This window comes from Empidonax traillii, unplaced genomic scaffold (genome assembly GCF_003031625.1).
Source record: "Empidonax traillii isolate 1590-97213 ecotype Southwest subspecies unplaced genomic scaffold, ASM303162v1 scaffold2:size4533513, whole genome shotgun sequence".
Lineage (NCBI taxonomy): Eukaryota > Metazoa > Chordata > Aves > Passeriformes > Tyrannidae > Empidonax > Empidonax traillii.
The window spans coordinates 3690904-3718523 of NW_020955195.1; the positions used below are offsets into that span (position 1 = coordinate 3690904).

General features: G+C 39.9%; 2 protein-coding genes across 3 annotated transcripts in view; both read left to right on the forward strand.

The window, feature by feature from the left end:
* Window positions 1-406: 406 nt before the first annotated feature.
* LOC114066698 (S-adenosylmethionine synthase-like) lies at window positions 407-15834 on the forward strand. The gene is made up of 9 exons (XM_027901630.1): window positions 407-757; window positions 3505-3582; window positions 5171-5293; window positions 5821-5933; window positions 6541-6684; window positions 7791-8009; window positions 9430-9612; window positions 11079-11212; window positions 14425-15834. The coding sequence occupies exons 1-9, from the start codon at window positions 685-687 to the stop codon at window positions 14525-14527; spliced, it is 1170 nt and encodes a 389-aa protein (XP_027757431.1). The 5' UTR covers window positions 407-684; the 3' UTR covers window positions 14528-15834.
* Window positions 15835-18091: 2257 nt separating this feature from the next.
* The window catches only part of GAK (cyclin G associated kinase), a 69034-nt gene continuing 59505 nt past the window's right edge, over window positions 18092-27620 (forward strand). For both annotated transcript variants that reach the window (XM_027901758.1, XM_027901843.1), the window contains exon 1: window positions 18092-18348. In XM_027901758.1, the coding sequence (XP_027757559.1) occupies window positions 18207-18348 (142 nt within the window). In that variant the 5' untranslated portion in view covers window positions 18092-18206. The remainder of the gene's footprint in view (window positions 18349-27620) is intronic.

Here is a 27620-nt window from a genome sequence, read left to right on the forward strand (position 1 = left end):
AATTGTGAGAGCCTGACCATTAACAAGTTTAAAATTCACTGAGCTTGTAGTCTTAGAATTCAAGGGGCATAGCTTTTAGTCTTAGAATTCAAGGTAGCTTATAATGAACCCCCCTGTCTTCATCCCTGTTTCTGCAGAGCATGCTGTTTTGTAGCTCTTACAGCTCCTGACTTAGCCTCTGAGATAAACAGTATTGTGGGAGAAGAGCACAGTGCTTACCGCCTGGAATGGTTATGAACACTTGTTCTCAACTAAAGAGAGACACATTTCTGCGTGGTTCACCACTGCAGATGAGTACGAACTGTGGATACTGTGCCTAGTTGAAAGCATCATTTGTCCCTACAAATTCAGATAACATCTCGGCGCTGAGATAACATCTGGTCTTGAAGTGCTTTTTAGCGAGCAATTAAGAATGGAGGCTCGGCCAAGTGTGCAAAAGTGGGAGGTTAACCACACCTAAGAGTCTTGTGAAAGAAGTTCCTGTAGCAGTGTATAAAAGGCAGTAAAAGCCACACGGATCAGTCTTAAACTACTGAACTTCGAGAAGCAAACAGGAAGGAGCAATTACGTCAGCTGTTTGCACAGGCGTATTAACCTTTCCACTTCAGCATCTGCCCGAGCTTGTTCTGCAGCCCAGTTGCTTTGGGTCTTTCTCATTTACAAGCTTGTGAAACATACGAAGACATGTCTGCTCAAACCGCAAAAAAAGAAAAACGGTTTCTTTTTACCTCAGAATCTGTTGCTGAAGGACATTCTGGTAAGTTAAAATTCTGATTATATCTTGGTTTTTATTAATACTTCTCAGTGAAGAATGCTATCTGATGAAAGTTCAATCACATCTCTTGCAACAGAGAAATTAATGGAAAAACCCAAATGATTATTTTAATAGATTTCAGATTAGTGTATTTGTTTACTCGGCTAGAATTTGTCCTATTTGTTTAGTATACAATATATCTGGTATAGATAACTTTAAAAATTTGCTTGAGAAAAGCATGGATTGGTCTTGTACGGGTAGACTTGTGGCTGCCACGTGTACTGGAATTACATTTTTACTTTTTATTCTGTAATGAGAAAAATAATACTTTATGCACATGTATATTATAGGTGGTCATTGAACTCCAAATCTCTGAAATGTTTGGAATAATAAGCATTAATTTTCATCAGACCTGTATTCCAGCTACTGCTGTAATCCTGCACATGTCTATTTGTCACACTGCTCTCCCCAACACAAGTTTACATATGATGTAGGATGTAAAAAGGCATTGTATTTTCTGGGTCTGGAACTGCAGACAGTTCTTCAGCTCTAGTCGCTGTTCACTAAAATCAGCTATTTTTTCATAAAGCTTTGCTTAAAGCAATATGTGTCTAGAAGTTATGTTAACTGAGGGACTGGAGGAAGTTTGGACCTCCAGGAGGCACAGTAGTGACTCAAATTTACAGTAAGGGTAGTAAGGGATCCTTCTGTGTCAGCATTTTCATATGGAGCATTTTAATATTTGGACTAAAAAACCATTGCCTCTTACTTTTTCCACAGTAGAAGGAAAGACCAAAAAAAAAAAAAAGGGGGGGGGAGAAAAAAGTGTGATGTCAAACATGGAACATTTGCAGACAAGTTTTTGTGTGTATCCATGCTCTCAGGACTCTTACTCATCAGGTGAGAATGGTACAGCACAAAACCATTTGTACCAGCCTATCTCCCTGACTCCTACTGCACACTCCAACTGCAAAACCACTGCTGCACGTGGCACCATATCTTGAACCACCACAACCACTTGTTTGCTTTAAAACAGTGCACTCATTGTTGTAATTGTGCACGAAGCTGAAGGCAATAAAACTTACCAGTTGTTGCAGGCTATACCATTCCTGCTTGAGCGCTGGACTCTTCAACGTTAATCAATTTCACAATCTTCAGAGCTCAGTTTGTCTCAGGGTATGAAACCAGCCAGGTGGAACCAGGATTTGTAATCTTTGAGTGATTGTGCTAGCAATTTCAGGAAGATAATGTTTAAGCTGGGAAATAAGGAAGCTTTACAGCTATCAAGTTGGTGGGGGTTTTTGTTCCTTTGTTTTGTTTTGCTTTTTTTCCCAGCCCTCTGAATTGTTGGACTTCCTTTGCAAATGATCAAGAAGTCCACAGTGAAATGTGTAGTTTCAGCTTGTTTGAGGAAAATGCTAGAAACAGAACATAAAAGATACAGAAGTTGCTGATTCACGTGGTGATAATTATGCTGGTAAAGAAGCAACCTCTGCCCTTCCATAAAAAATCTCATGATGACATTGCAGTCACTGCAGCCTGTGTGAATAGAAGGGGCACACATATTTTTAGCATTCATGCTTTGCTTTTGGTTTTAGTCTGTATTTGAATGTGGTGATATTGATGGCACAATAATTTATCTATTTGAAGCTACAGGCTAGCATATCTCACTTTTCCTTGCTTTTAGGTTGTACTGTAAGATATGACCCTACAGTTCGTTTACTAAAATTCAGTTTGCACTTGAACTTTGTGTTGAATTACAGATCTTTTGTGGTGCAGAATAACTCTACTCTTGCCTTATAATTTCATTCAGATGTTTCGTTGCTTCCAAACTAGATTATCTGTAAAAGTAAATAAGTAGTTTAAGGTGGGCATGCAATTATGATTCTACATTAATTTTTTCTGTGGGCCCTTGAGAGAAGTTATTTTTGATTGGCAATCCCATGTATAATTACACAGACTATTTCAAACTCTATAGGCACTTGGCTTATTGATACAGACAGTGTTGTAGATCCAGCTGAGCATCTGTGTCGCTGAACATATTTTGGATAAATTTTTTCTGTAATGATGGTGGGTGAAAATTAATTCATATTCCTCATGTTGGTTCTGCAGGCATGCAACCTTTCAAACATGCACTTTGGAAGTAATAACATGGATTGCTTTTACCTGGTCCCGTTTATGCTAATGAGACAGTCTCAATTTGTCCACAAAATTGTTCATTAACTTGTAATAAACCAAGTGTATTTGCATTACTGAGGTCTTATTTGGACAACAGAATAGGTAAGGCCTTTTTTCTGCAGTGCTTTTTTCCCTAAAACAGAAAGACCAGCGCTCAGAAACAACTTGTGAGAGGCCAACGTTTGTCCCCGAGAGAAAATTTGCAGAAGCTTTTTTAAACTTTAATGAGCCAGATAGCAGTGCCTAGTTGCAGGAGTGGACTTCAATACACTGTACCCTTTGTGGGGAGGGCGATGTCTCTTGTCATCTGAAAACGTTCTCATGTGAGATTTCAGAGGTCTGCAGTGCAGGTACAGAAAGGATAAACACTGTTGGAAGTGCAAATCTCTGACAGCTATAAGATGTAGATTGAAATAAGTTATTCATTTCAGAATATAGGTTGGTAAAATTGCTTCTTGGCAGATGCCCTATAAACAGAAGTCTCTTGCCCATCGGGAAATAAATTTTATTAAGAAATCAATTTTTTTAATTACAAAAAGAAATGTGATGTCTATCTTATTTTTATCTTCTAGATAAGCTATGTGATCAGATAAGTGATGCTGTTGTAGATGCTCATATCCGTATTGATCCAGATGCCAAGGTTGCCTGTGGTAAGTACAACACAGAAAAACAGATGAATGAAGTACAACAAGTAGTCAGTGGTGATGTAATATCCTTTAATCCGAAATTCTTCCAATAGCTGGCTGTCAGTCAAGACTTCCACAATCAATCAAGAGGTCAGCTGTGGCTCACTGATTCAGAGGAGAAGAGAAGGCAGGAAAAAAGCTGCAAAAAATGAACAGAAATACATATAGCACAGTGCAAATTAAAAATTATGAAATGTAAGAAGTAGAGCAGGAGAAGTCATTGTTATTAGGGAAAACCATGGCTGTTGAGGATGATAATAAAGAGGAAACTAAGACAATAAGGGAAAAAAAGAACTGAGGAAAGATAGATGTCAAGGTGCATGTCTTTTTAAAGTGAATAGGGTGATGCTTGTTGTTTACAGAAGGATAAGTTAATTTGAATGTGATTCTGATCAAAGTGGCTTGCTTTTTTTTTGTAGGACTTTCCATTAGGACTGTGTTGTATTCTGCATGTATTAGTAATATTACCCACAGAGGCTATGAGCGTATTATCCAACTGGAAGGAGCTGGGTTGCCACAGAGGAATAGACACAGAAAGGGACTGTGTCTAAAGAGCTTTCCTAATAACCTAATTTTGTTTTGAGAACAAGCCATCAAGGCCATAGTTACAGCACAGAGGACTAGCTGCATCCCATAAACACAGAGATCTAATATGACACTTAATCTGCAAAATTTCATGTGAACCTTGATGCACAGATGTGAGCAGTGAGGAGATGTGGAGGGAGGGGTTAGCATGAGTGTTAGACTTGATGAAGGGTGTATTTCAGTATTGCAGGCAGTTATGGTTCCAAAACTACTGAAAAGCTGAATATGGTAACATAGGAATGCTGCAAAAATAACAACAAAAAGTGTGTAATAAGAGATGTGGGAAACACCATCAGTTTGTCTTACCAAGACAGAAGACTGAGATGTGACACAATTACATAGATAGTAGGTCGTATTGTTGTGCTAATTTTTTTTGTGATTGTTTGCTATGTACTTTTACATAAAATGGAAAAGTTTGGAAACCAAGTGGACTCTTGAAACAAACAAAGAAATAAAATTGAAACGATTCTTCACAAAATTTGTAATGAAGTTCCATTGCTTGTTGCTCCAGGATCTTGTAGAAGATAGAAGTTTTTGTGGTTGCCAAGGGCAACTGGATGAATTACTGTAACAAAAATATATCAAAGACTGGTAATGCCATCTGTTAATAAATAATGTCCCTTTAGTTTCAAGAAAATTCTGACCTTAAATTGTTGGAGAACAGGGATTTATTTGGAGAAACAGCCCTATATACTTGATCTATTCTTAAAGATATTTTCTGCTGGCCAATGTGGAGATAGGATGATTGAGTACAGGGTACCCCCACCACATGCAGGCATTTAAATGCTCATATCAGCTAAAGAGAAGAGTGGTATACACAGAATTTTAGTTGTAAGGTATAAGGCTAAGGCTTTACACTGAGTTTCCCCTATGATTAATCCTTTTGCTTATAGAACCATCTTCAGGATCTCTCTGTGTAACTGTAAAATGGTAGCAGTAAAATAGTGATATTTCGTATTTTTTTCAGAGTGTGTGGCAAAAACTGGAATGATTTTGCTCTGTGGAGAGATCACATCCCGGGCTATAGTAGATTACCAACAAATTGTAAGAGAGACCCTTAAGAATATAGGATATGATGACTCTTCCAAAGGTGAGATCCTACATGTATTCATTCTTAAGTCTGTTGCATGTGACAAAAGTCATGTTTCTAATGGTCTTCTGGAGAATAAAGTGAAATGTGTATCCAGGCCTAGGAGAAAACTCACAGATATTGTTGATATGTAATTTTCGGTGTGTAGTATTGAAGGAGCTGTTTTAAGGTGGCATACTTACTAAAGACTTATTCTTGAAAGAGCCAGGTATCTCTTGCTTCTCTGATGCAGAAGTGCTATTTTGTGCACAAAAATCAGAAGGTGGGTGCACACCTGTACATTTGTGCTATGAAAGCTTTCATGCTGATGTTCCTTGTCCTTGGAGTGCGTAAGCCTGTGACAATTGAAGTTCACACGAATGGGAACTCTGCTTCTGTTAGCAATAAAAAATGTAGTATAGGAAGTTTACGTGTTTAGAGTTTTAAAAGTTTTAGCCAAGAAAACTAAATAACCCTTAAGAATTTCTCTAGCAATTTGTGAATTCTGAGGAATGTACAACCTAACTTTACCAAACTCCCTTCACTAGGCCTGGACTACAAGACTTGCACAGTTTTAGTGGCCTTGGAACAGCAGTGTAAAGAGATCAAGCATGCAATCTCCCATGGCAAGAGCGAGGATGACATTGGAGCGGGGGATCAGGTAATTCCAGGCACTTTCTTAAATCTAGTTGTGTGCAAGCATTGCAATTACATTGGACCAGAGATTTTCCTTAAAAACTATTGTGCAGACTGTAAGAGTTAAAACTCTTTTAATCACTTAAGTGCAAAAATGTATCACAACCTTCATTAGTTTCAAGGACAGTGGCTTTCCAAATATCCAATAGCCTTAACGGGACAGAGCTACGATTTCATTTCTATCAGTTGCTTAGTTTCTGGTCTTTCAAGTCCTTGGTGAGCCTAGTTTTACTTCTTAGGCAATAACTGCTGGGAGATTTCAGTTGTCATGTGTGGGGAGAAGACTAAGCAGTCTTAACGAGCTTTATGAAGACTTTGACGAGGGATACTAAGGATTTCTAAGGCAGAGCCATTCTTGGGAACCAGCCCCTGCTGTGGCTCTCATTCTTGCACATAAATGTTATGTCAGGCTGGTTATAGGTCGAAGGGTATTAACTCTGCATATTGCTACTGTCTCTTGGGTGAATTTAAAGTGCTATGTGGCAAAGATAAGTGAAGAAATGGAAAGAGAACACGGAAATGAGAGGCTTATTTTCCCATTTTTCAATGCAGTTCCCTGTTTTTCATTGTAGGGTTTGATGTTTGGCTATGCCACTGATGAAACTGAGGAATGTATGCCCTTAACAATTCTCCTGGCACACAAACTAAATGCAAGCATAAGGGCTCTGGAACGGAATGGAACATGGCCTTGGGTTAGACCAGATGGGAAAACACAGGTTTGTAACATAGATGCATAAACTGTAAAGGTGAGAAACAACAGAAATCATTTACCCCATCTGCTACCGTATCAGAATTCATGTTTGTCAAAAATGGTGCTGCCATTATTATGATCCAAGGAGGTGTGAGTTTCATAAGGTACATTTCTATGTAGCACATATGGTTTGTTTAAACTGTTTTATCAGTGTCTTAGCAGGTGTCCTCAAAACAATACTTGCATTTTCATTCCTTTTTTTTTTCCTGAACAAATATGAGCCACTGACAGCTGTGTTTGCAGAGCTGAGTGGCCGAGTCACTGAGCCTACTGTAAGTGTGGTGCACTTTGGTTGCCTCAAAGACAGTAAGTTCTGTCCTCTGGGCTGTAAAATCTGCAGGAAAGGAAAGGAAAGCCATACATGAGGCATTTCCAAGACAGCAAGATGTTTTAGTCTGAAGTTCTGGTATTTAGTGTGGAAGTGCATTGGGTTATACTGCTGCTGTTGTTGCAGTACAACATGGATTGTATCCTTACCTCTTGACAGGACTATGTGAACATGTGAATAAGCTGATTTCTTTATGATGTACATATTCAACCAAGAAGGGTGGGAAAGTAGAGAGACCACTTTAGTCTGTTAGAAAACAGATGCTTAGGATGAAGCAATGCCAGTATATATTTTCATGTCCATAAAAGCTGTGTGGTAGGGAGCAAAGGATATAGCCTGTCATCTGACCTACAGTTGCTCGTTTTAGCAGAGTTCTCTGAAATTTATTTTGGCTTTACCTTGGTAACCTACTATCTGAAGTTATGGTAACATACCAAACCAGGATTGTTTTTAGCATCAACTGCTAAAATCGTAGGATTTTGTAGCTTGCTTGTTATTTTGCTTTTCTGTGACAATATGTGTAATGTCCTTTAGTTAATTCTTCTGGTAGTAGTACTTCAGTATTTTCTGGGGTTTTTTTTAACTTACAGTGACTTTAAGCATTGACAACAAGCCATAATTTTTCATCCCACTTCCCTTCATCTGTTTATTTTTGGCTGCAGAAAATAACTGAGGTTCATTTGCAGCTTTCAGACTGGTTCTTTTGGCCCTGAGTGTTCCCGGTCCTTTTTTTTCCTCACCAGGTTACAATGGAATACAAGGAGTGCAATGGCATACTGGAGCCCATCCGTGTGCACACACTGGTGATTTCAGTAAATCATGCCCCAGACATACCACTGCAACAAATACGGAAGGAGCTAATGGAGAAAATTGTTAAAAAAGTCATTCCAGAGAAGTATCTTGATGCGGACACCATTTATCATCTCCTTCCAAGTGAAAAGTTTGTGGAAGGTGGTCCTAAGGTATGGTGCTTTGAAAAATGACAGCCTATACAGACTTGGATTCCACTTTGCCACATGCTTGTAAATGTTCTCTTAAACAATAGTACACTGAACGAGTATACCTTTAACCAAGAAAGTCTATACATTTTTAAGGAAGCTTCAGTCATCTCTCCTGGAGTTTTCCTACTGGATAGCTGGTATCTAAACTGAAGCTCTACCTGCTTTGACAGCCAAATGTACAGATTCTTGGATCTTTGTCTTGCTTCCAGGAAGTATTTTAAATGAGCAAAAAGCAAAAGCCAGCCCTTAAGTGACATGCTGGAAGTGTCTCTTCACTTTCACAATAAATATCAAAACCAGGAATAACAATAGATCTAATATCTGCACTGAAATTATTTGTAAAGCGGAATGAATTTTGAGGGAGACAATGTATTAAATCTCAGTAGTTATTGAAATTTGATGCATGTTCTGCTTATCATGTGCTGTACTAGATAAAAAGGTTATTGCTGAGAAATTGTAAAAAATTATGTTACACAAAACTGTACAGTTTTATATGAAGAATTCATAAGGATTAAAACTACAAGGTGTGCCTATGATCACACTGATACACTCATGATGTAGACCTACCCCTTTCACTGAGAAAAAAAATGTCAGCTTTGCTTCCATATTACTTATTTGGAGATATAAAAATAGTGGATTAGTGCAGTTTATCTTTTTTCAGGATGGAATTTCTTAGCACTCTGGAGTTCATTTATCAGCATGACATTGCCAACTTTGCTAGTCTGACAGAGAGACAGTAATTCTCCACTGGTTGAGCAAGCTGGATCAGTTCATCAAGTTGTAGGAGGCAGAAAAAGTCTTTGCAAGAGTGTGGGACTCCATTATCAGGAGCACAGGAAGGAAGAAGAGTAGTATCATGTGTCACCACTGAACCATTAATATGCACTGAGTTAGAGTTTCTCAGTACTAGTGTTCTGACAGCACTGAGCTGCAGTTACATGAAGCCTCTGCCTCCCATTTAATATGGATATCTAAGTGAAGCTTGTTAACCTTTTAGATCATATGTGATCTGTTTTGTTCCTCTAAATTCTTGACCTTCACCAGAGAGTTGCTGAGCAAAGACTTTGGCCAGTAACCCAGAAACACTGTTTCATGCTTCCTTACTTGAAGTGAGCTTTCTTTTCATTGTTTTTAGAGTTGTGCCACATTCTTAAGGGTTTTCGAAAGTGACTGTAGCCCAGAAGACAGCTTAGTACAGCTTACTCTGTAAAGTATTCCAGTCATGTAGAGAACTCTTCCATTAAACAGCTGCATGTGAACGTGAGCACTGTGAACAGAGTCATGTCTGTGGCAAATACCAAACAAAGCTATACCCACTAACCTAATATGGGATTGGATGAACTGTTGTGTCTCTGGATATACTCAATTGTTTGTCCTCCAGGCCGATGCTGGACTGACTGGTCGGAAGATCATCGTTGACACATATGGAGGCTGGGGAGCCCACGGTGGAGGGGCATTCTCTGGGAAAGATCCCTCCAAAGTGGATCGTTCCGCAGCCTATGCAGCTCGCTGGGTTGCAAAATCTCTGGTGAAAGCTGGTCTCTGCAAAAGGGTATTAATCCAGGTAAGACAAGCCACGAAAGTAATACACCAAATTCTGAGACATTCCAGCCTGAGCTGCACAGCACACTGCAGTTATGGTAGCGCTGTCTAGGTCCAGTTGTGCAACTTGCTGTACTATATGGTCATACTGGTTGTAACTTCATCTGTTTTAAGCTGCATTTGAAATTATATTCACACTCCTAGTACACTCCTGTGGTGTGAGCTGTGATTAAAAGCAAAATTCACATGTTTTAAGGAGTTTAAAGCAAGAACAACCTTCACTGGTCTTGTATGATCAGAAGAAAATTCACTTCCTTCCTTGTGCAGGAATTTTTGTTATTACTATGTCAAAGAAGTAGAAGGAGGTGTTCTGACACCTAGACAGTTTCACCATTGAACATGAACCCAATGAGACTGTTAAACAAGCTATACTTGTTCTGAATATCTGCTATGTAATAACTCATTACATAACTCATTTACTAAATAAATAAAATGTAGCAGCAATCTGGCTGATGTTTTGCTGCAGAGCTGTGTTTAAAACATTTTGCTTTCTCCATGGGCCAGAGGAGAAGCCCACTGGATGTAGTTATGATCAATGACATAAGTACCCAGACATTCCAATTAGGAACAACGCTCCTTGCTTTAGATGTTGTGCATGTATTTGATACCTGATAGTTTGGAGTTAGTCAGGAAAAGGGGAGATGAGAATAAGCCAAGCACAAAACAATGTTGGTTAGCCAGTTGTTGATTTTTTTTTTTTTTCTGAGGGGATAGAAGATAAACCTCTGGTTTCTTGGTATGAACATTTTGAGTGTCATTTTTGAACACCTACATTACTGTCTTTATTTTTGAGTTAAGTGGGAATGTTGTCATTCCAGTAATTCTCAGAGACCTTCCTTAAATACATGAACTTGTCTCTAGACAAGTCAAGTTTGATTTTTTTTAACAGCAAATTACGGAGGTCTCAGATATTAGCAATGAAGATAAGATGGGAGGATGGGAGAGCAGAGAAGCCAGTGTCCTACAAAATCATGGAGGTCTGGATTGAAGATTAACAAAAAGAAAAATGTGAGAAGGGGAAATGCGGAAGTGTTTTCAGCCTGTTAATATGTGTGTGTGCTACACTGAGACTTTGCCAGCCTCCACTGAGGTTGGCAACTGTTTTTCCTATGGATACTTACTAACCAACTTTCATACTGAAAGGGCAAGACGGATAATAGAGGGAACTGCATGAAAAAAGTACCTCTTTTGCTTTAAAGGAATGTCACCAAGGTCTGGTATTTGACCAGGCTGAACATTCTCTGAGGAAAACATAATTTTCTAACATAGAAGACAAACAGCAAAAACACATGTCCTGGTTTGCTTTATGGACATGATATGCTCATAAACTCTACCCTGATGCATGTGATAAACCTCTCCTTTCTCTTAAGCAAAAAAGTGGGAAGGACTGTGTCAACCATATTTGTGTTATTTGCATGTGTTCTACAGCTGTCATATGCCATCGGTCTGAGCGCACCTCTCGCTATCTCAGTGTTTCATTATGGAACATCAGACAGATCTGAAGAAGAGCTGCTTGAAATTGTCCAGAAAAACTTTGATCTGCGCCTGGGAGCTATCATAAGGTTTGTGTAATGTTAATATTTACTGTACGGAATCGAGGGTTTAGTACTTTCTTTAACAGTGTAATGTTTAATTTTCTGGCTCGTAACCTCAAGAAAGTCACCTTTGTGATAAATCCCTAATTGATGTAATTTCTGCCCTTCCTTCATCCATGCTCCCAGCACAACATAAAAGGGCCAGTTGATAAATCTAGTCACAAAATGCACTGAATAACTAAGACATGCCTAAATTACACCATATATACATGTTACAACATGTGACAACGACAGTGAATTATGTTGCAGTTCCTTAGCCAGGTGGCAGTTTGCTTGATAAAGCAGAATTAAAGTTTAACATTAAGTGGAGTTAGGCTTTCCAGTTTGTTTACAGGGTGTGTAAGGCTCCAAATCTCTGCCTTATCTGAAAGACCATAGAAATACTGGCTCTTTCTGAAAGAAGTACTGAGGTAAGTATGGTCTCCGTGCCCTTGATATTCAGGAGACAACTGCTAGAAGATGGAAAGGCTCTGGTGCTCTCACGTCACGAGCAATCCTGTTGAATTGAGTGGGACATTACGTGCCGTAATTTGTCCTGGAACGTGCACAGGGGCTCTGCGTCACCCTACCACAGTGGTGGCAGTGTGGTGTTTGCTGTTGCTGTTCTAGGGGTACTGGGCAGTAGCCCAGAAGAAAAAAAGAACTCTCTAAAGTGATTGGCTTCTTCATGATATGTAAATGTAACTTACCTTTGCATCAGAACAACTGAACACTGAGAGCCTGTCTCTAGCTGTCTGCAGTTTCGTGCAGACTGTTTGAAGTCAACTAAACCCAACTAAAAATGAATCCAGGTTTCTGACATGCTCTCTTAGGATTTGGTAACTGAACTATTGTGTGAATTTAAAACCAGAACAAGAATAGACATGAAATGAATTGTCTTGAAGCGAAAATTCGGTTGTGATCAAAAGTGTCACTGAGGCTACCATGCAGCCAGAGAGGGCATGCAAACCCAAACCTATTAACTGTTGCCTTTTTCAGCCCACCTTTTCTGCAGTATTAATAGGCCAAAAAAAGCACATTTTTTAGTCAAATATAATCCTTACACTTAAAAGAAGCATGGGAATTACTCTTTTCTTTGAGAGAAGAAAGGGCTGGAAGAGAGAAGCAGATCAGCACCTGTTCTTATCAGCAGCTACCTGCCTGCATTCCAGTGAGCTGTAATTTGACCCAAGCACTTTTCATTGATTTTTCTCCTGTTTGTGACTAACTTATATGATTCTTTATGTGAAATCTTAGGAGACACAGTTTTCTTGCTTATTTGTAGTACACCTTCCTAAGACCTAATCTCATTCCTGACGAACTTCCTAATCTATTGGCTGATTGTCACCAAACCTGACAGGCTGATCCTCTTAAGAGTTTTGTGAAATACAGAACTAATGGACAGAAACTAATGGAAACACTATATCTTTTCTCTTTTAAGAGAGCACCCCACATTGGGAGTTCTCCCCCTATTTTAAGTCTGTGAATTGACATGGGAGTTCAAGCCTGAGATAGAGATCAGCAAGAACTTGAGTCCATGCAGACTTTGTCATTTTGAGCAATGCAGGTTTTAAAAGTTCTGTTCTAGAATGCTAAAGCCTATATGTTAGCTATCTCATTATTTGAGGAAAATGCTTTTAATGATTCCTGTCCTTTTAAAATAATTCGAGTCTCTGTATTCCAGAGAAATCTTGAGCATGTTTGACTCTGAGGGAAAAAAGATATCAACATGTTAGTGAATAGGAAGTCTCTTTTTTCCCTTAAAAAGGAAAGACATTTCTGACAAGCTATATCAACTGGTATGGTCAACCTTTTGCATTCCCTTTCAGATAATGGAATATATATGCTAAGATGAGAGCTGACTTATCACGTTAATAGTCTGAGAAAATACGATTTTTATTGATAGATAATGTTTTCCAAGTGTCATCAATTCACAAATACAGTGAAAACTGTTCCTCACCTTTGTCATTATGGGAGTTCATCACTAACAATAATTTGTGTGGTGATTCCCAGACATTTACCTTGATTTGCTGGTTTAAAAAATGCTGCATTTTAAAAATACACATAGTCCTGGAAGTGGTGAAGGCAGTAGGAAAGGAAGAAAGCTGGCAAAACCGTGAGCATAATTTCCTTGTTAACCATCACCTCTCAATATTTAAAATCCTGTGAGTGGTGCTGGTTGTCCATCCTAACCAACCATTCATCGATGTACTTTTCATTCAATCAGCACTCAGATTTTGATGGCTTCTGGCTTAGGGTCAAGCACAAATGACTACTACAGTAGCCATTGCAGAATGTGACCATGTTGTACAAAATATTTGAAGCAAGACTTAGCTGCCCTATGTCATAAATGTCCACATAAGTGTGAGAATGTGAGATCTTTTCACCCTCTGAAATGTATTGACTGTCCTGTTGGTATTTGTACTTCTTACTTTGTCAGTTCTCCACCAACTTTCTCTCCAGCAGTTTGCAATATGAATCATCTGTTCTAAATGTGCTTTCAAAAATAATTAAAGCAAGATAATACAATAGAAGAAAATCTAAGCAGACGAAAATGTTTCAGGTCTTTCATGAAATAAAGAGAAACTTCTGTGTACATACCTGTAGCTAGCCATTTAGCACAGCTGCAATCCACTATATTGTGTATTATTTATTTATAATATATATTATATATTTATATTATATTATTTGTCTAGTCATAGTTACGTCATCTTAAACTCTACTCTAAGTAGTGACTTAGTGCATCTATATAAGCAGTTAAACCTCCAGTTACCTAATCTACTAGATCATCATCTTTGGCAGCTTCTTTTGAGATCACTGTCTTTGTGGCCCAGTGGCATTAGAAAATGTCCCATATTACACTTGAAATAGCAGAAAACACATTGATGCTTGCCTAGGTGTAGCTGAACTTGGTTCCAATTAAAATGCTTCTGCATTGCAATGTTTATAAAGCCTAACTGCATTCTTACTGCGCCTCTGAGACTCTGGAAGACACCTATTTCTAGTCACTTTAAAATTCAAGCCATCAGCTCACTGTCTTTATTTCGGTAAGTCTGTGTGGGGAAGAAAAGACACCTAGGTTTTACTGTCTTTCTTCTGGGGATGATACTGATTATGCTTTTGATGTTTCCAGATCATAATGTACATTGGAGTAGAGTTAAGTGTAAGACTCACTTTTGTTTTTTTTTCTTTTCATTTAGGGACCTGGATTTGAAGAAGCCAATCTATCAAAAAACAGCATGCTATGGGCACTTTGGAAGAGAAGAATTTACATGGGAAATACCCAAAAAGCTTGTGTTTTAAGCTTTTCAAAATGATTCATGTTATTGACATGTGGCTTAATAACCAGGCAAAATTTTAATCAGTTCAAGAAAAGATTGTATCTATCTTAAATGACATACTGTCATTAATAGACATACTCAAAATTATTTGTATTTGATTTCTAACTTTCATTGTGGCCTTACACTTCTAGTGCGTGCAGATCTATCTCATATAGCCTTCAGCTTTGTCTTTGGTAACACGGGAACAATGTAAGCATTTGACTGTGATCAGATATAAAGTGCACAGGTGGTTGTGGAAGTTGATGCCATTCCTATTCTGCCAGGGCAGCCCACTGTTGCTTCCCCAGTTAAATTTGTACTGAAGGGGATGAAGCTGGAGAGGCAACTTCAAGAGCTCCCTGTGAGAGGAAAGCAGAAACAGCACAAACTGCCATAATTATTTGGGCCAGCTCTTCCCCGACTATACCCTTAGTTAAAGTGCTTTAGTGAAGTTTAAGCAAATTAGCAAAAATACCAATTTCTTATCAATGGTCACTGTAACCCCAAAAATACCTAGCTATGAGGCAGTGTTGTTTGTTTGCTTTTAACATTACGTATCTGTGAAAACTGATGAACTCTTATGTTGTAATTCTTTAATTCATTCATAGTTACACCTTCTCAAGCTTGAATTTTCCATGTCTGCACTAATGGGGATTGGCTGTTTAAATTTTCAATTAAGTTTAACTTGGCAAGTTCTGACATGTAAAAAAAAAAAAAAATAAAAGTTGTAAAAAGCACTTGGAGGACATGACTTTCCTTTTAATTTTGTGGGTGAAAGCATAAATGGAGAGAAAGAATGCAAAATCATTTAGCTTTTCTTTGAGGACTAGAGAGAATGAAAAGGCTTGTATATATATGGAAATTAGCAATTCTGACAAGCAAATTTGTAATTAAATTGGTAACTAATCCAGAATGTTGGAATGCTGTAGCTGCTCTTAATACCAGGGAATTTTGATAGACAACTAAGCGGTAAGGTTACCTCACCCCTGTTAAGGCAAAAATAAAGGCTTCACTGGTAAGTCTAATCAAATGCAAGTAGTCGAACGTAACATTAGTCTTAAGCAAGTTTTAAAAAGCTGCTTCCTTTCCTGCAAAGACTGATCAATCCATTGCTCCTTGGATAGATTGAAGTGAGGCCATTGTACAGCTGTGTCTTACCTGGCCTGGTACAGTTAACCCAACCCAGCCTAGTAAATGCTGCAGTCCTTGTGTCCTACAGATGAGGCACTTATTTTTTTCCGTAAGAAAACCACATGCAATTGTCTTGTGGGCATTTTTTGCATTTTTTTTTTATTTGTCATTGATTGGTGTTCCAAAGTTGCCAGGAGCACTACCTGCAGAAAACATCCCTGAATAGGGGTTGGAACAGGTACAGTGTACATTCAGTCTCTAGAGATCCTGTCTAAAAATTTTACCAAGAATTTTAATGACTACTGAATTAATGTTATTTATAGAGGGTTGCTAATTTGCCCTATGTTAAAATTTCCTAAAAACCAGGAAAAAGACATATACCTTGTTTGAAACTAGCAAATAGAGAAAAGATACCTCTGATAAGTTTTTAGAGTCTAGTCCAAAGCCAGAGACAAAACTATTGCCCCACAAAACCAGTGAAATAATCCTTTTTTGAATGATTGCCATGTTCTCTCATGACCATTCAAGAAAACAATGACTTAAACTAGAACCTCAGTTATAACAAAAAGTTCCCAAACTAGACATAAGCTTTAAGAGGACAGATTGCTGAAAAATTAGATGAATTCAAATGTAGTCTTCATCCAGGGATCAGCTGAAATATCTTTATTTCCAAATGTTGCAACTATTGCTTTATTAAACTTGCTATTTTAATATCAAGTGAACAGGATCTTATTTGAAATATGTGGTTACAATATGTTATACAATATCTCCTAGTATATAGCAGATCATAATTTTTATAAGAAAAAATCAACTGCACATCAGAAGAAGAACACAACAGTTTATGCATTGTGTTTTGCACCTTCATTCAGAGTAGAAGGCTGAACGGATATTCAGCTAATAAAAGGAGCTACATGAATGAAAAATTTGTACTGCACAAAATTACTTGGGTTTAACATGTGGAGGTATTAGTGGCTGTTCTGAAAAAGAGCTTTCTCAAATAGTGAGTTTGAGTAGGCACTTCCCAAAGATGGTTATTCTTGCTGGATTGTGTGAGGCAGAATTAAGCCTAAATCTTTCAAAAGGGCATGGTTTCACTCAAATCTAGAACAGGCAATTAGGAAAGGAAATGAATGGACAGAAGTGCCAGCTTGGCTGTAAAAGTGCCTTTTGTGCATTTCTGATCTCAGAAGAAATGGAGGGTCTCTGCATACAAAATGAACATATTAAATTAAGAAAGATCAAAACTTCTGTTTGCTTTGTGTGAGGGTTATCTTTATGACTCGTGCTTTCAGAGTACATCACAAGAGCAGTTGCAGTAAAAAACATAAACATTGAAGAAGTATTTAATCTTCTTTCTGAGATGTGCTTCTAAAATAGATTTTCATCTGTGCTGAACCTAATGAACCCTATCTAGAGCTATGGAGATATTGTTATGGGTGCCATTTTTCTAGTTATATTTTGGATAAATGCAAAATAGAATGCTAATTCAGTGCTATTTAGAAGCTGAAAACTTCTAAAGAAAGCTGAAAGCTTCTTAAGAAGCTGAAAGCAATTACTGGAATGGAAATTAAAGGGCATATCTTTACTGTATACTAATAGACAAAAGGAACTTTTCATTTATGGCACCCCAGTTTATGGCTCTGCCCTGTCTTGACCTTATGACACGAAAGGAAATTCCTTCTTTACCACTTTCCGCACCTGAGATTTTTGGCCAGAATGACTTGTGGTTCATTCTGAGTGAAGCTGTAGAAGGACGAGCACTAGACGAGGGTTGAAATGGGAAGGCTGGAGCACAGCTCCACCACCGTTCTGCAGTCCCGTGTGGTGGGCAGAACCGGAATGCAAACCAGTAACAGTGGAACTGGAGTGCAGACTCGGCACAACCTTGTTTCCCTCTGCTTTTCAACGGGAATTACGCCAGCGTGCAAATGGATAAATCTTTCCGCCTTTAACAACTTTTAAAAAAATAAATAATTAAAAAAAAAAAAAAAATCCGTGGATTGGACACGAGCTCGGACAACTCTCGTGTGGGTGTGACTCTTTGGGAGGGTCCCGTGCGGGGCTCGATGATCTCGGCGGGTCCCTTCCGAGTCGGCGTGCTGTGTGATTCCCGGGGCGGAACGCCGCGGGCAGCATGGCGAGAAGGCGAGCTGTTCTCCTCAAGGGAACGGGCGCGGGAGCGCGCTCGGGAGCGGGAAGGGGCTCGGGAAGGGAAAGGGAAGGTGATCGGGCTCGTGCGCGAGCTCAGGCGCGTTCCCGGCGCGGGGCGGGGCCGACGCGGGGCGAGGGGCGGGGCCCGGAGGGCGTCAATGACGCAGCGGGCCCGGAAGCGCCGGGACCGGAGCGGAGCGAAGGGAAGGGAAGGGAAGGGAAGGGCGGCCGCGGACACGGCCCGGCCCGCGCAGGGGTCCCGCCGCTGTCCCTGCCCGTATCTCGGCGGAGCCGCCCCGCCGCCCCCACCCCCGTGCCGTCCCCTCCCCTCTCACCCCTGCGCGCCCGGCCGCCGCCGGGCAGTGCCTGCCGGGGGGGCCATGTCGCTCTTCCAGTCCGCCCTGGACTTCCTGGCGGGCCCCGGGTCGCTGGGCGCCGCCAGCCGCGACCAGAACGACTTCGTGGGGCAGACGGTGGAGATGGGCGAGATGAAGCTGCGCATCAAGAGAGTCATCGCGGAGGGTGAGGGCCGTGCGGGGCGGGCCCCGGCGCTGCGGGGTCGGGACGGGCTTGGCCTCCCGCTCCCCGTCCCCCCTCTCTGTCCCCTTCCTGGGCAGGGAGGGGTTCCTTCTCCCGGGCGGGCCGCGCCCTGCTCGGGGCGGGCGGGACGGCGCGTTCCGGCCCCGGGGAAGGGTCGGTCGCCTCCGGGGGTCCCGGGCAGCGGGGTGTTTCGCCAGGCTCGGCTCGGTGCCGTGGAGCCGTGCTTGGTGTCATTGTCCCGCTGCAGGAGCAGCCAGCAGGGAACCGGTGTGCTGAGTGGCCGCTTCCTCACTTGCCTTGCGGTTTGAAATGCTCTCTCACCGCGTAACAGAACTCAGAGGAGTTTATAATCTACCAGGGACCTCGTGGGAATGCTGAGTTACATGTTTGGTTTTTTTAGAATTTTTTTTTCCTTTTTTTTTGGATGACAACGTGTAAATACTATGCCAAAGGTGCATTGGGTTGTTTGGAAGGCTGTGAAATGCAGTAAAACGTGTTTGCTTTAAACACTCCTGTCAGGAGGCTGATCTCGCTGTGCACATAGACTTTGCGAGAGCACAGGAATTAAATGTCTGGGCAGTTTTCAGTTTTGGTGAAATTTTGGCGCAGCACTTACTAGTCTGTTTTAGAATGGGTGCTGTGTTTGGTGCATGCAAATTGCTTAGGTATTAGCAGAAATTTGGATCTTGTTGTGCTTGTGGTCAGAGAAATTACTTTATTTACTCAAGCAGAAGAGTCACCGAAAGCTAGTCTGGAAAAGACTAAAATGTGAACTTGTCCATCCTAATGCAGTTAAATATTTCATTAACTTTTTACAGGTAGTTGGGGTTATGTAGGTTAAGTACTGCAAAGCTCTATTCAGACCTCCTTTTCGTTACTGGAGTTACTTTCTGCAGCTTCTTCTTGTAATTGTCTGGTATTTAAGTAGTTTTTTATTGAAATCTTGATGATCAGCATGGAAGAAAAATGTGATTCTTTAGGGTTAGCTACTTCAAACTACTTACAAGCTACTTACAAAAACTAAGTGGTGTAAACCCACCGGAAATTGGTCTTCACCATTGCTTTAATTTGTCACTTGAATGCTTAAGCACTTTTGACATATGAGCTTAGACAGAATCTGGCAGTTTCTTATGCAGTAAGTTGCATTTAAAACAGTACTAAATGTCAAGTCCTGTTTGGCCGTCGGCCTTTACTTACGGTTTCTTTATGGTCAGAGTTGTGAGTGAGATGCAGGCACTCGGTATGGTGTGAACACTGAAAGAACTGGCTGTGCTGCTGATACTGTAACAATTCTTGCAGGCGGTGAGCACAGCAGTTTCCAAAGGACAAAGGAAAGTTAGGACAGGAAGCTACTTTGGGGGCATATCTGCTGCTTAGTTCTTGGTTCTGAAGCAAGTATTTGAATACTTTGCTTTGACAGCAGCCTGCTGTTTCCCAGGATCTGGCACAGCCATTGTAAAATGTCAAGGGAAAGATGCCAGGTTAGATGACTTAAAGCAGATGGGGACATGCTTTAACTCTTGACAATTTGTCTGTAGCCATTGCTTCATGTTCCATCTTTGCCTCAGTATTATGGTTTTATTTTTTATTGTTTTCTTTCTGTGTCAGGCTTACTGCTTGCATTTGCTAGAAAGTAAGATTTGCTGGCCAACATAGCTGGTGTAAAAGAACCCCTAGGTTTTATTGAGTAATAACATAAAATAGATATAAAATGTAGAAGTCCCAGCCTCTCCTGATATCTTCAGACTTGAATTTGTCTGTAGCATATGGTTTATTTTGTTACTGAAATTGCATTTTATCTTTCAGCTCTGAACCTGTGTGTGACACTTTCTGATACATGGCTTCCATAACTGTGTCTTATAAGTATTCCCTTCCGTGCTTACAAATACAGAATCTGTTCTTCTTCTAGATGAGTCCTTTCGTGCTGAATTCCCTATTGGAAAGTCAAATGCTGCTTTCTGAATTTAGATTTCGCATCCACGGTGAACCGCGTGTCATCTGCCAACACAGAGAGGCGTCCTCTTCTGTAGGATCACGGGTTCTGCTTTGTTTGTAGTTGGTGTGAGCAGGGCCTGTGGTTCAGCATGGCACAGGTTTCAGTTGTTCCCCCACCCCACAGCTCCCTCCAGCCTCGTGGTGTGCTGGCCGTCAGTGCTGGTGCGGGTACATGCTGGGCTGTGCTGTGAGCTGAGACTCGATGCACAGTTCATGTGGATGCTTTTCCCTGCTCATTTTGCAGAGGTGTCGTGCTAGGAGTAGGACTGGGCTAGCTGCAGACGTGGTGTGCTGCTGCAGGAGGATGAGAGCAGCCCAGGGTGGTGAGCTGGTGATGATCTCTAGCACTGATACTACCTCTGAATGCAAGGGCAGATTAAGTGTGTCACAGGCTGGACTGAGCACTCCTAAAATATGGTATCCTATCTTTTTTTTTCTGCTTGAGCATTTCAGTAGCTCACTGCAGGTAAGACATTTTAGAGGAAATGGATTGGGGTCTTTATGTGTAATCCCCCCTTGCCCTTTGTATGATGGTGGCTTCAGGGTGTCATGGCTCTTTTGAGTCCTCCAGTTAAGCACACAGACCACCCCCACAATTTTCCTTCATTAAAATAGTCACAGATTGCATATCTAGTTAGTAGATATTAGTAAATGTAACTGTCGCACATTTTATGACAGAGGGCACTCTCTTGTGTGGCCGTAAGTCACTGGTCAAGTCTAAGTAGTCTGTACTTGTCTCAACCCCAGCAAGGGTATCTGCTCTCACCAGGATGTTTGTGTGCATGTAGTCCAGTTCCATGTGAGCTCCCCAAATGCTTATTTGGGTTTTTTGGGGTTAGGTGAGAGTGGCTGAAACTGTCACCTGTCAGATCCCTTGGTATTTATATGAACAGTGTGTGTGTTGTATGCAGACTTCTTGCGTCTTCAGTGAACATCCTTACCCTTTCAAGAATGTCAGGATTCACATATCAATCTGTACTAAGTGGTTGAAGGACTGAGGTTTTCCATGCTGATTCAATGGTCGATGTAGCCTGCACGTTTGGCTTTGGGGAAGAGTGGGGAAAGCAATTGACCACAGCAGGTTAAAAATTAGTTTTCAGAAATTTCCTGTTTCTTGCTCCGAAAAGCTGCTGTATTTGCACAACCAACCTTGCAAAGTTGTTTTTCAAATACTAGACAGTATAGGTGTTTTTTGTTTTGCCTATGATGTTGGACAAAACATCTGTTCTGATAGACCAGATACCTATTTACATGCTAATGAAGACACTAAAAGATGATGGATAAGTAACCATGGGAAATTTCTTGATCTCTGCCTCTACTGTAGAAATAATAGGACTGTCACTGGGCTGTCAGAGTATTCATTGTGAGACTGGCAATGCCAAAGATGGTGAAGAAATTACAAAAACTCATTCTCTAATTCTATCTAGTAATGCTACCCCAATAGGAGTGTAAACTGATAGGAGAATGGCATGTCCTGTGATATGCACTGTCAAGTTTCAAAACTACAAGAAGAGTTGGTTTTTTTTTTTTTTTTGGATAATTGTAAATTGCACAGTTGTAGCAGCTTTGGTAGTTAGCTAACTTTTTGCTGTGTGCTGAACAAGTGCCTAATAAAAATATTGCTTTCTTTAGAACACAGGTGAAATGATTTGGTAACTAAGATATTCATAAAGCTGTTCACGTGTTTAGAAATTATTCAGTCTTTAACTACAATCACATTCTTCCTTGAATGTTTCCACTGAGCCCTTTTGTTTTGTAAAAGCAAGTAGCTGTTGTATTATTGAGGTAGCAGAAGCAGTTATAGCAGCCTGTAAATTATTTAATATCTCCTGTTGACAAACTCTTTGATTTAGTATGAAATGGGGCAGTGGTGTCTTGGTTCAACTTAAAAATAATTACATAAAACAACTTGGGTCTTTGATCAGTGGTGACATGGAATGAGCAATGCTATCCTTTAGAACATGTAGAGAAATGTGCTGCCTGCTCTCATGTATGCTAATTTCAACTTGTTTGAAAATTTTTTGTATTACTTCTTTGGCCTGACAAATGTGCAGCAAAAACTAAGTGATGAAATTGGTGTTTCAGTGTTTGTGAGGTTCTCCTGCGGAGGAATCAAGGTGTTAATGTCCTCAAGTGAACAGTGAAAGAAAGAGGGAGTTTTCATGGATGTTGATGCAATGCTTGCCAGCTCTTCAAATACCAGTTTTATCTCATGAAACACACTGACCTTTTCATGCTGATGTATGTACGGGATAACTGGGAGAAGTTCTGGAAAACAGCTTTTCAGACAGTACAAAGGTACCAGACAAAGCAGTGGAACTTCTGTTTTGTTTCAGCATCATTTTCCTTTAGATTCTGAATAAATTACAAGTTCATAATGTGCTCAGAATACATTTTGTCTTGTATTTGATTAGACACAATGGTATTTCCTTCTCACTACATTGTTACTTAGTTTAGAAAGGACTTTAAGAATAGACATGTATTTTTCTTACTCCTGTCTGTTGAGCTTAGGGCTGTGACATTCGCTATGTGCACCATCAAGTTGTCAAGGCTTTTTGATGTGGGTTAATATTAATACTAGTAATTTATTCTTTTTTAATAGAACATTTTCCTCTCACTACAACAGTATTTTGCAAATAAGCCAAAGTGGATCTTCCTTGTGATGTGTCACTTTGTCCAGTTGCACTGCCATTACAAGGAAGTTCCATGTGCTTAGAGTAGATCCTCTGTATGCTGAAAAAAACCCAGTGAAAGTCAGGATCAAGTTACACGGAAGGAAATTGCATGAAATCTCAATATTTTTTTAATATATCTAGGTTAAAATAATACTTCTGGTTCCTCTTTACCTAACTGTCCATTTACAATTCACAACTTTCCAATGCTTTTTCTTACTTGTTTTGCATGTGAGGCTGAACAACTGAGGAAGAAACAAATCAGGTGTTTGGCTGTGTGAAAAACAGGGAACAAGGAAGTTCTGTAGCACACATTTAACAGCCGTTCTTCGTGTGTAATGATTTCTTGTGCTTCCTTTGAGCAACTAATGTTGACGAAAGAGGACACAAGAAGAGAAACACAATGACAAAATATTGCATTATTCAAACTGTTTAATCTGAGTCAAACCTTTTTATTGTAGTGAAAGAATTATTCCTTAGTCATAAAGGTAGCAGTAGGCTGCAGACTTTTTGTTTTTGAGGGGTTTTTTTTTGGGTCCAAAAAAGATGAATTGAAGCCAGGTATCTGACCTACTATAAGCTGCTTTCTGACAAGGTGAAACTTGTGTCTGTCATTAAACTATCAAAAAAAAAAAAAAAAAGCTGCTTTAGATTTCAAGGCTTTCTCAGTATTTTCAGTGTGAACAGGCAGTATTGCAGTTTACAAAGCTTACAGGAACAATTTTATGGCCTCTGCAAGTACTGGTGGTAATGTAATTAAGTACTGATTTTTGGTTGTATTTAATTTGTAAATTCTGGCAGTAGAGACACAATGAATGCTTAATGGTCAAGTTTTTGTGAACATTGTTTTATTTGCTGACAGATAGGAAAAAAAGATGATGACTTCTAAAGAACAACTAAATCATCTGACCTAGCAGCTTTCCAGTTACATTCCCTTTACTGTAGATGTAGAGGATGTTTTCAACATGCAGCAGAACAGTGCTATTTTTTAAGGCCAGTGTTTCTTGGCTATAGCAGTTCCTGCCTGCAGAGGAGCTCTGAAAGTTTCAAGATATTCTGCTTCTCAAGGTTGTGGGAAAATGTCCCAGTTGTTAAATGTGGGCCATCCTTCATTTTTGGGGCAGTTTCATCTTGTGATTAGGACTTTGCAGTTGACACGAACGCATTACTGGGCTTCAGAAAACAGGCTTATGAATCAGTTGTTTGCAACAATAGCAGAATATTTTCTGTTTTGATTAAGGATGCTGCTTGTATTCTGATAGAAAAGCTTCCAGGTGAGATGCACTGTAACTTTATAGTCCGGGCTAGAATTACAGTGTTTTGATCATGCTATAATTGAAACGTAAGCTTACTCAAAATTGATATGGAAACAAATTTGGTCAGTATTTGGGAGGGGCGTGGACAAGTCATATGATATAGTTACAAACAGGAAACTGTTCGCACCCTCCCTTGCTCATGGCTGCTAAAGTGTGTAATGAAACAGTGTGTTACAGTAGCAAACAGTTTTGCGTTGAGCTTCATGTCTCTGCCAAGGAGGAAACTGTCATTTCACTGAAATAGCTGGTCTGGGGGAAAAAAAAAAAAATCCATGGAGATGTGAAAAACAGGGACAGGATAAAAAAGAATAGGGTAAAATCCAATTGGATTAATAGTGCAGTGAAATTATTCAGTATTATGTGATGCCTAGGTCTAACTTGAGGGAGAAGCCAAATCTGGTTGGAAAAGAAAGGGTGTTCTAATCTTTGTAAGATGGTGAAGAAGTGCTGACAGGAACAGTGCCCCCGGGCTGTCGTGGTGTAAGGGTGATCGCAGAGTGCTCACTATGAAAGGAAATGAGGTAGAGGTAGTTCCCCATGCAAAGGACTGTCAGTGTGGGCCAGGAAAGTGTCTGGTAAGTTGTGTTCTTGTGTTACCTTGTTACTCCTGGTTTGCTGGGGAGCAAGACCGCTTCCAGGACTGACTGTAGTACTCTGGCTACACTGTTTCCATGGCTTGGTGTGGTACTTTGTAGTGAACCTTTCTGTGTGAGCTTTTGTTTGCAGGAAAAGGGAAAAAAACAAACAAAACAAACCCAAACAGTTTTCCTTTGCCACAATTTCTGTGGCAGAAAATAATAATCTAAGACCATTTTTGAGAGCTTGGGCTGTGTTCTGAGAATGGGGCTCAGAAATACTTCAGCAGGGCAAAACCTGTCTCTTAGGGCAAGAGCTGGAATGGGTGCGTACATGTATGCATTGGTGACCTGTATGGGGAAATATTAAGATATAGAAAGCTTCAGAAAACTGTCTATAAAGCACCTACAGATGTTTTTCATCAATGGAAAAAAAATGAGTGAAAACACCCCAGGCATAATTACGTTCTTTATACACCTCTAGCAGTTCTGCTGTTAACTTTCGCTTTGTAATTTGCCTCACCTGTCTGCTATATAGGTGTTTGTTTGTACAGCTGAGTTGAAAGTGCTTTCCCTCCACCCCCGCTTTTTTTCCTGCGTTTTTGCAAAAGAGGTTGGTCAGAGGACCTGGAGTGAACTGTTACCGCAGAGGAGTAATGTTATGGCCAGTAAACTTGTCTCTATTGAGGGTGTATAAAAACTGCTTTAAGACATCCAGCATCAAACCTGAAGTGCAATTGCATCTAAGAAGCAGTAGGACTAATTTTGCCTTTTGCGTAAGAATTGTTTTCACCAACAACAGACGGTTTAAAAAGAAAATCTAAATTAGAAGTACCTTCACAACTTGCTCTACCTCCCTTCGTATCCTGGAAAATCCATGAAATTAAACTTGGTATCAGCTGTAGTGCTGCAGTAGTAGTGAGCCAGGTGTTATGTGGAATGATCAATGTTATGTAGAACTGAATTGTGTTTGGGTGAAACAGTAAAATGACAGAATGGAAAACTTCCTCTCAAAACATTACTTTCAAGTGGCATAGCTATAAAGGATGAGATTACAGGGCCTTAGCAGTGGGATTCTCTCTACAACAGATGCAATGAAGTAGCAATTAACCAGGCATGACACCACTGTTTTTTCTCTGGACTTCTGCAAGTTTAGCATTTCAATACTTGTATACAAGGTATAATCAGTAAAATAAAAGTGCATCTTTTGAACTACTTATCTACTGTTAAGCTGTTGCTATTTCAGTGAAGTTTCTCCCTTCAGCTTGCTATTCTAATACCTCTGTATGGACTGTGGGATTCTACTGTGTAACTCTTGCTAGGAGCTTGGGTAACATGTACTACCATTGAAATGGCCTTAAAGAAGACTCTGTTCATTACTTTTCTTTTTCTTAACTATTAAAGTGTGGTAATAATCTAAGTATTTTGCAAATATACAAGTTGAGTTCTTGCCAGGCTTAAATTTGATCTCAGCAAAATCTTGGTTTGGACGTTTTGTATGCTAGTTTGACTCCAAGGAATATCAGTTATGTTTTACTGAAAGTTAATTATCTGTGCTTTAGCCTAGGCAGGGCATGTATTAACTTCTGTTGATAACCACAATTTGTAACTTTTAAATGGCTAGCATTGCACAAAATGATTCAGTGCAATGCTATGCCAGAATTAACATCTATGTTTTGCAGTGAGTATTGAGATTTAACTACCAGTGTATTATGAAGTAGTCATGAAGCTGAATATAAAATTTTAGATTCCTAGCTAGCAATGAAGAGGGCTAAAATTAGGTTTTTGGTTGGAAATGAGATTAATTTAAATGTAAAAGAATAACTTAAATCCTCAGAAGCACTTCTAAATTGGTTGTAGCATTGTGATTCTGGGGGTAAAAAAAAATTAGCTTCTGCATCAAGAAGTGAACTGAGTTGTTTTCATAAAAGTGATTGAGTTTTAGGCATGAATTTCAAGATTATTTTCTGATTGAGCGAGAAAAATGTGGGACATCTGTGAATGTGTCCAGAGTTTTGGGAGGATTGTATGATGATTTGAAATACAAAAATTTGAAATACAACTTTTTTGAAGACTACATTAATGTTTTTAGTCAGGTCAACAAATTCCTCCTTTTACTCCTTCATACTTATTGTCAACAGGATTAAGCTTAGTGATATTGTGCGACTTGGTCTATGCTGTGAGCATTTCTTATACTGTAGGAAGAACTTTTATGAAAGCTTATCAGACCAGGTAAAGTAGTTGGAAAGGTAGCAGTGTTTCTAGGGGTTTGGATCACTTTGGTAGTTCATCGGATATGCTTGAAAATGGTGGACTGAGTTGATTGTGAGTTAATTCTGATTCGTAGGTGCTTTCCACCTGTCTTATTTCCAAGAGGACATCTGATGCATTTGTGTGGAGCACAGGTATGTTTTGGAGTGCATGTATGTAGGTCTGTGGATGCTCGTGTGTTTATAGACGTACTAGGAAGGTGCATGCTTGAAATGCAGAGCAGACTTGCCCTGTTCCAGCCCTTGTGGAATCCTTGACAGTGTACACAGCTGAGCTGAGCTTGCGGAACAACCTTTCTGGAGTTCCTCTGCCACCATTTAGCCCTTGAATGCCTTCCAAAAAACTGACTGTGAAGTAATTTTGTGTTAGAAATTTGTGCTGACCTGAAGGCTCTAATTTTTGTATATTTAAGCATCTAGTGTCAA

What these genes read in the sequence shown, in the direction of transcription:
- LOC114066698 (XM_027901630.1), top strand. Translation starts at nt 685, where the DNA reads ATGTCTGCTCAAACCGCAAAAAAAGAAAAACGGTTTCTTTTTACCTCA. An exon ending in GACCAGATGGGAAAACACAG is followed by an intron (nt 6,685 to 7,790) that starts GTTTGTAACATA and finishes TTTCCTCACCAG; the next exon opens with GTTACAATGGAATACAAGGA. An exon ending in CGCCTGGGAGCTATCATAAG is followed by an intron (nt 11,213 to 14,424) that starts GTTTGTGTAATG and finishes CTTTTCATTTAG; the next exon opens with GGACCTGGATTTGAAGAAGC.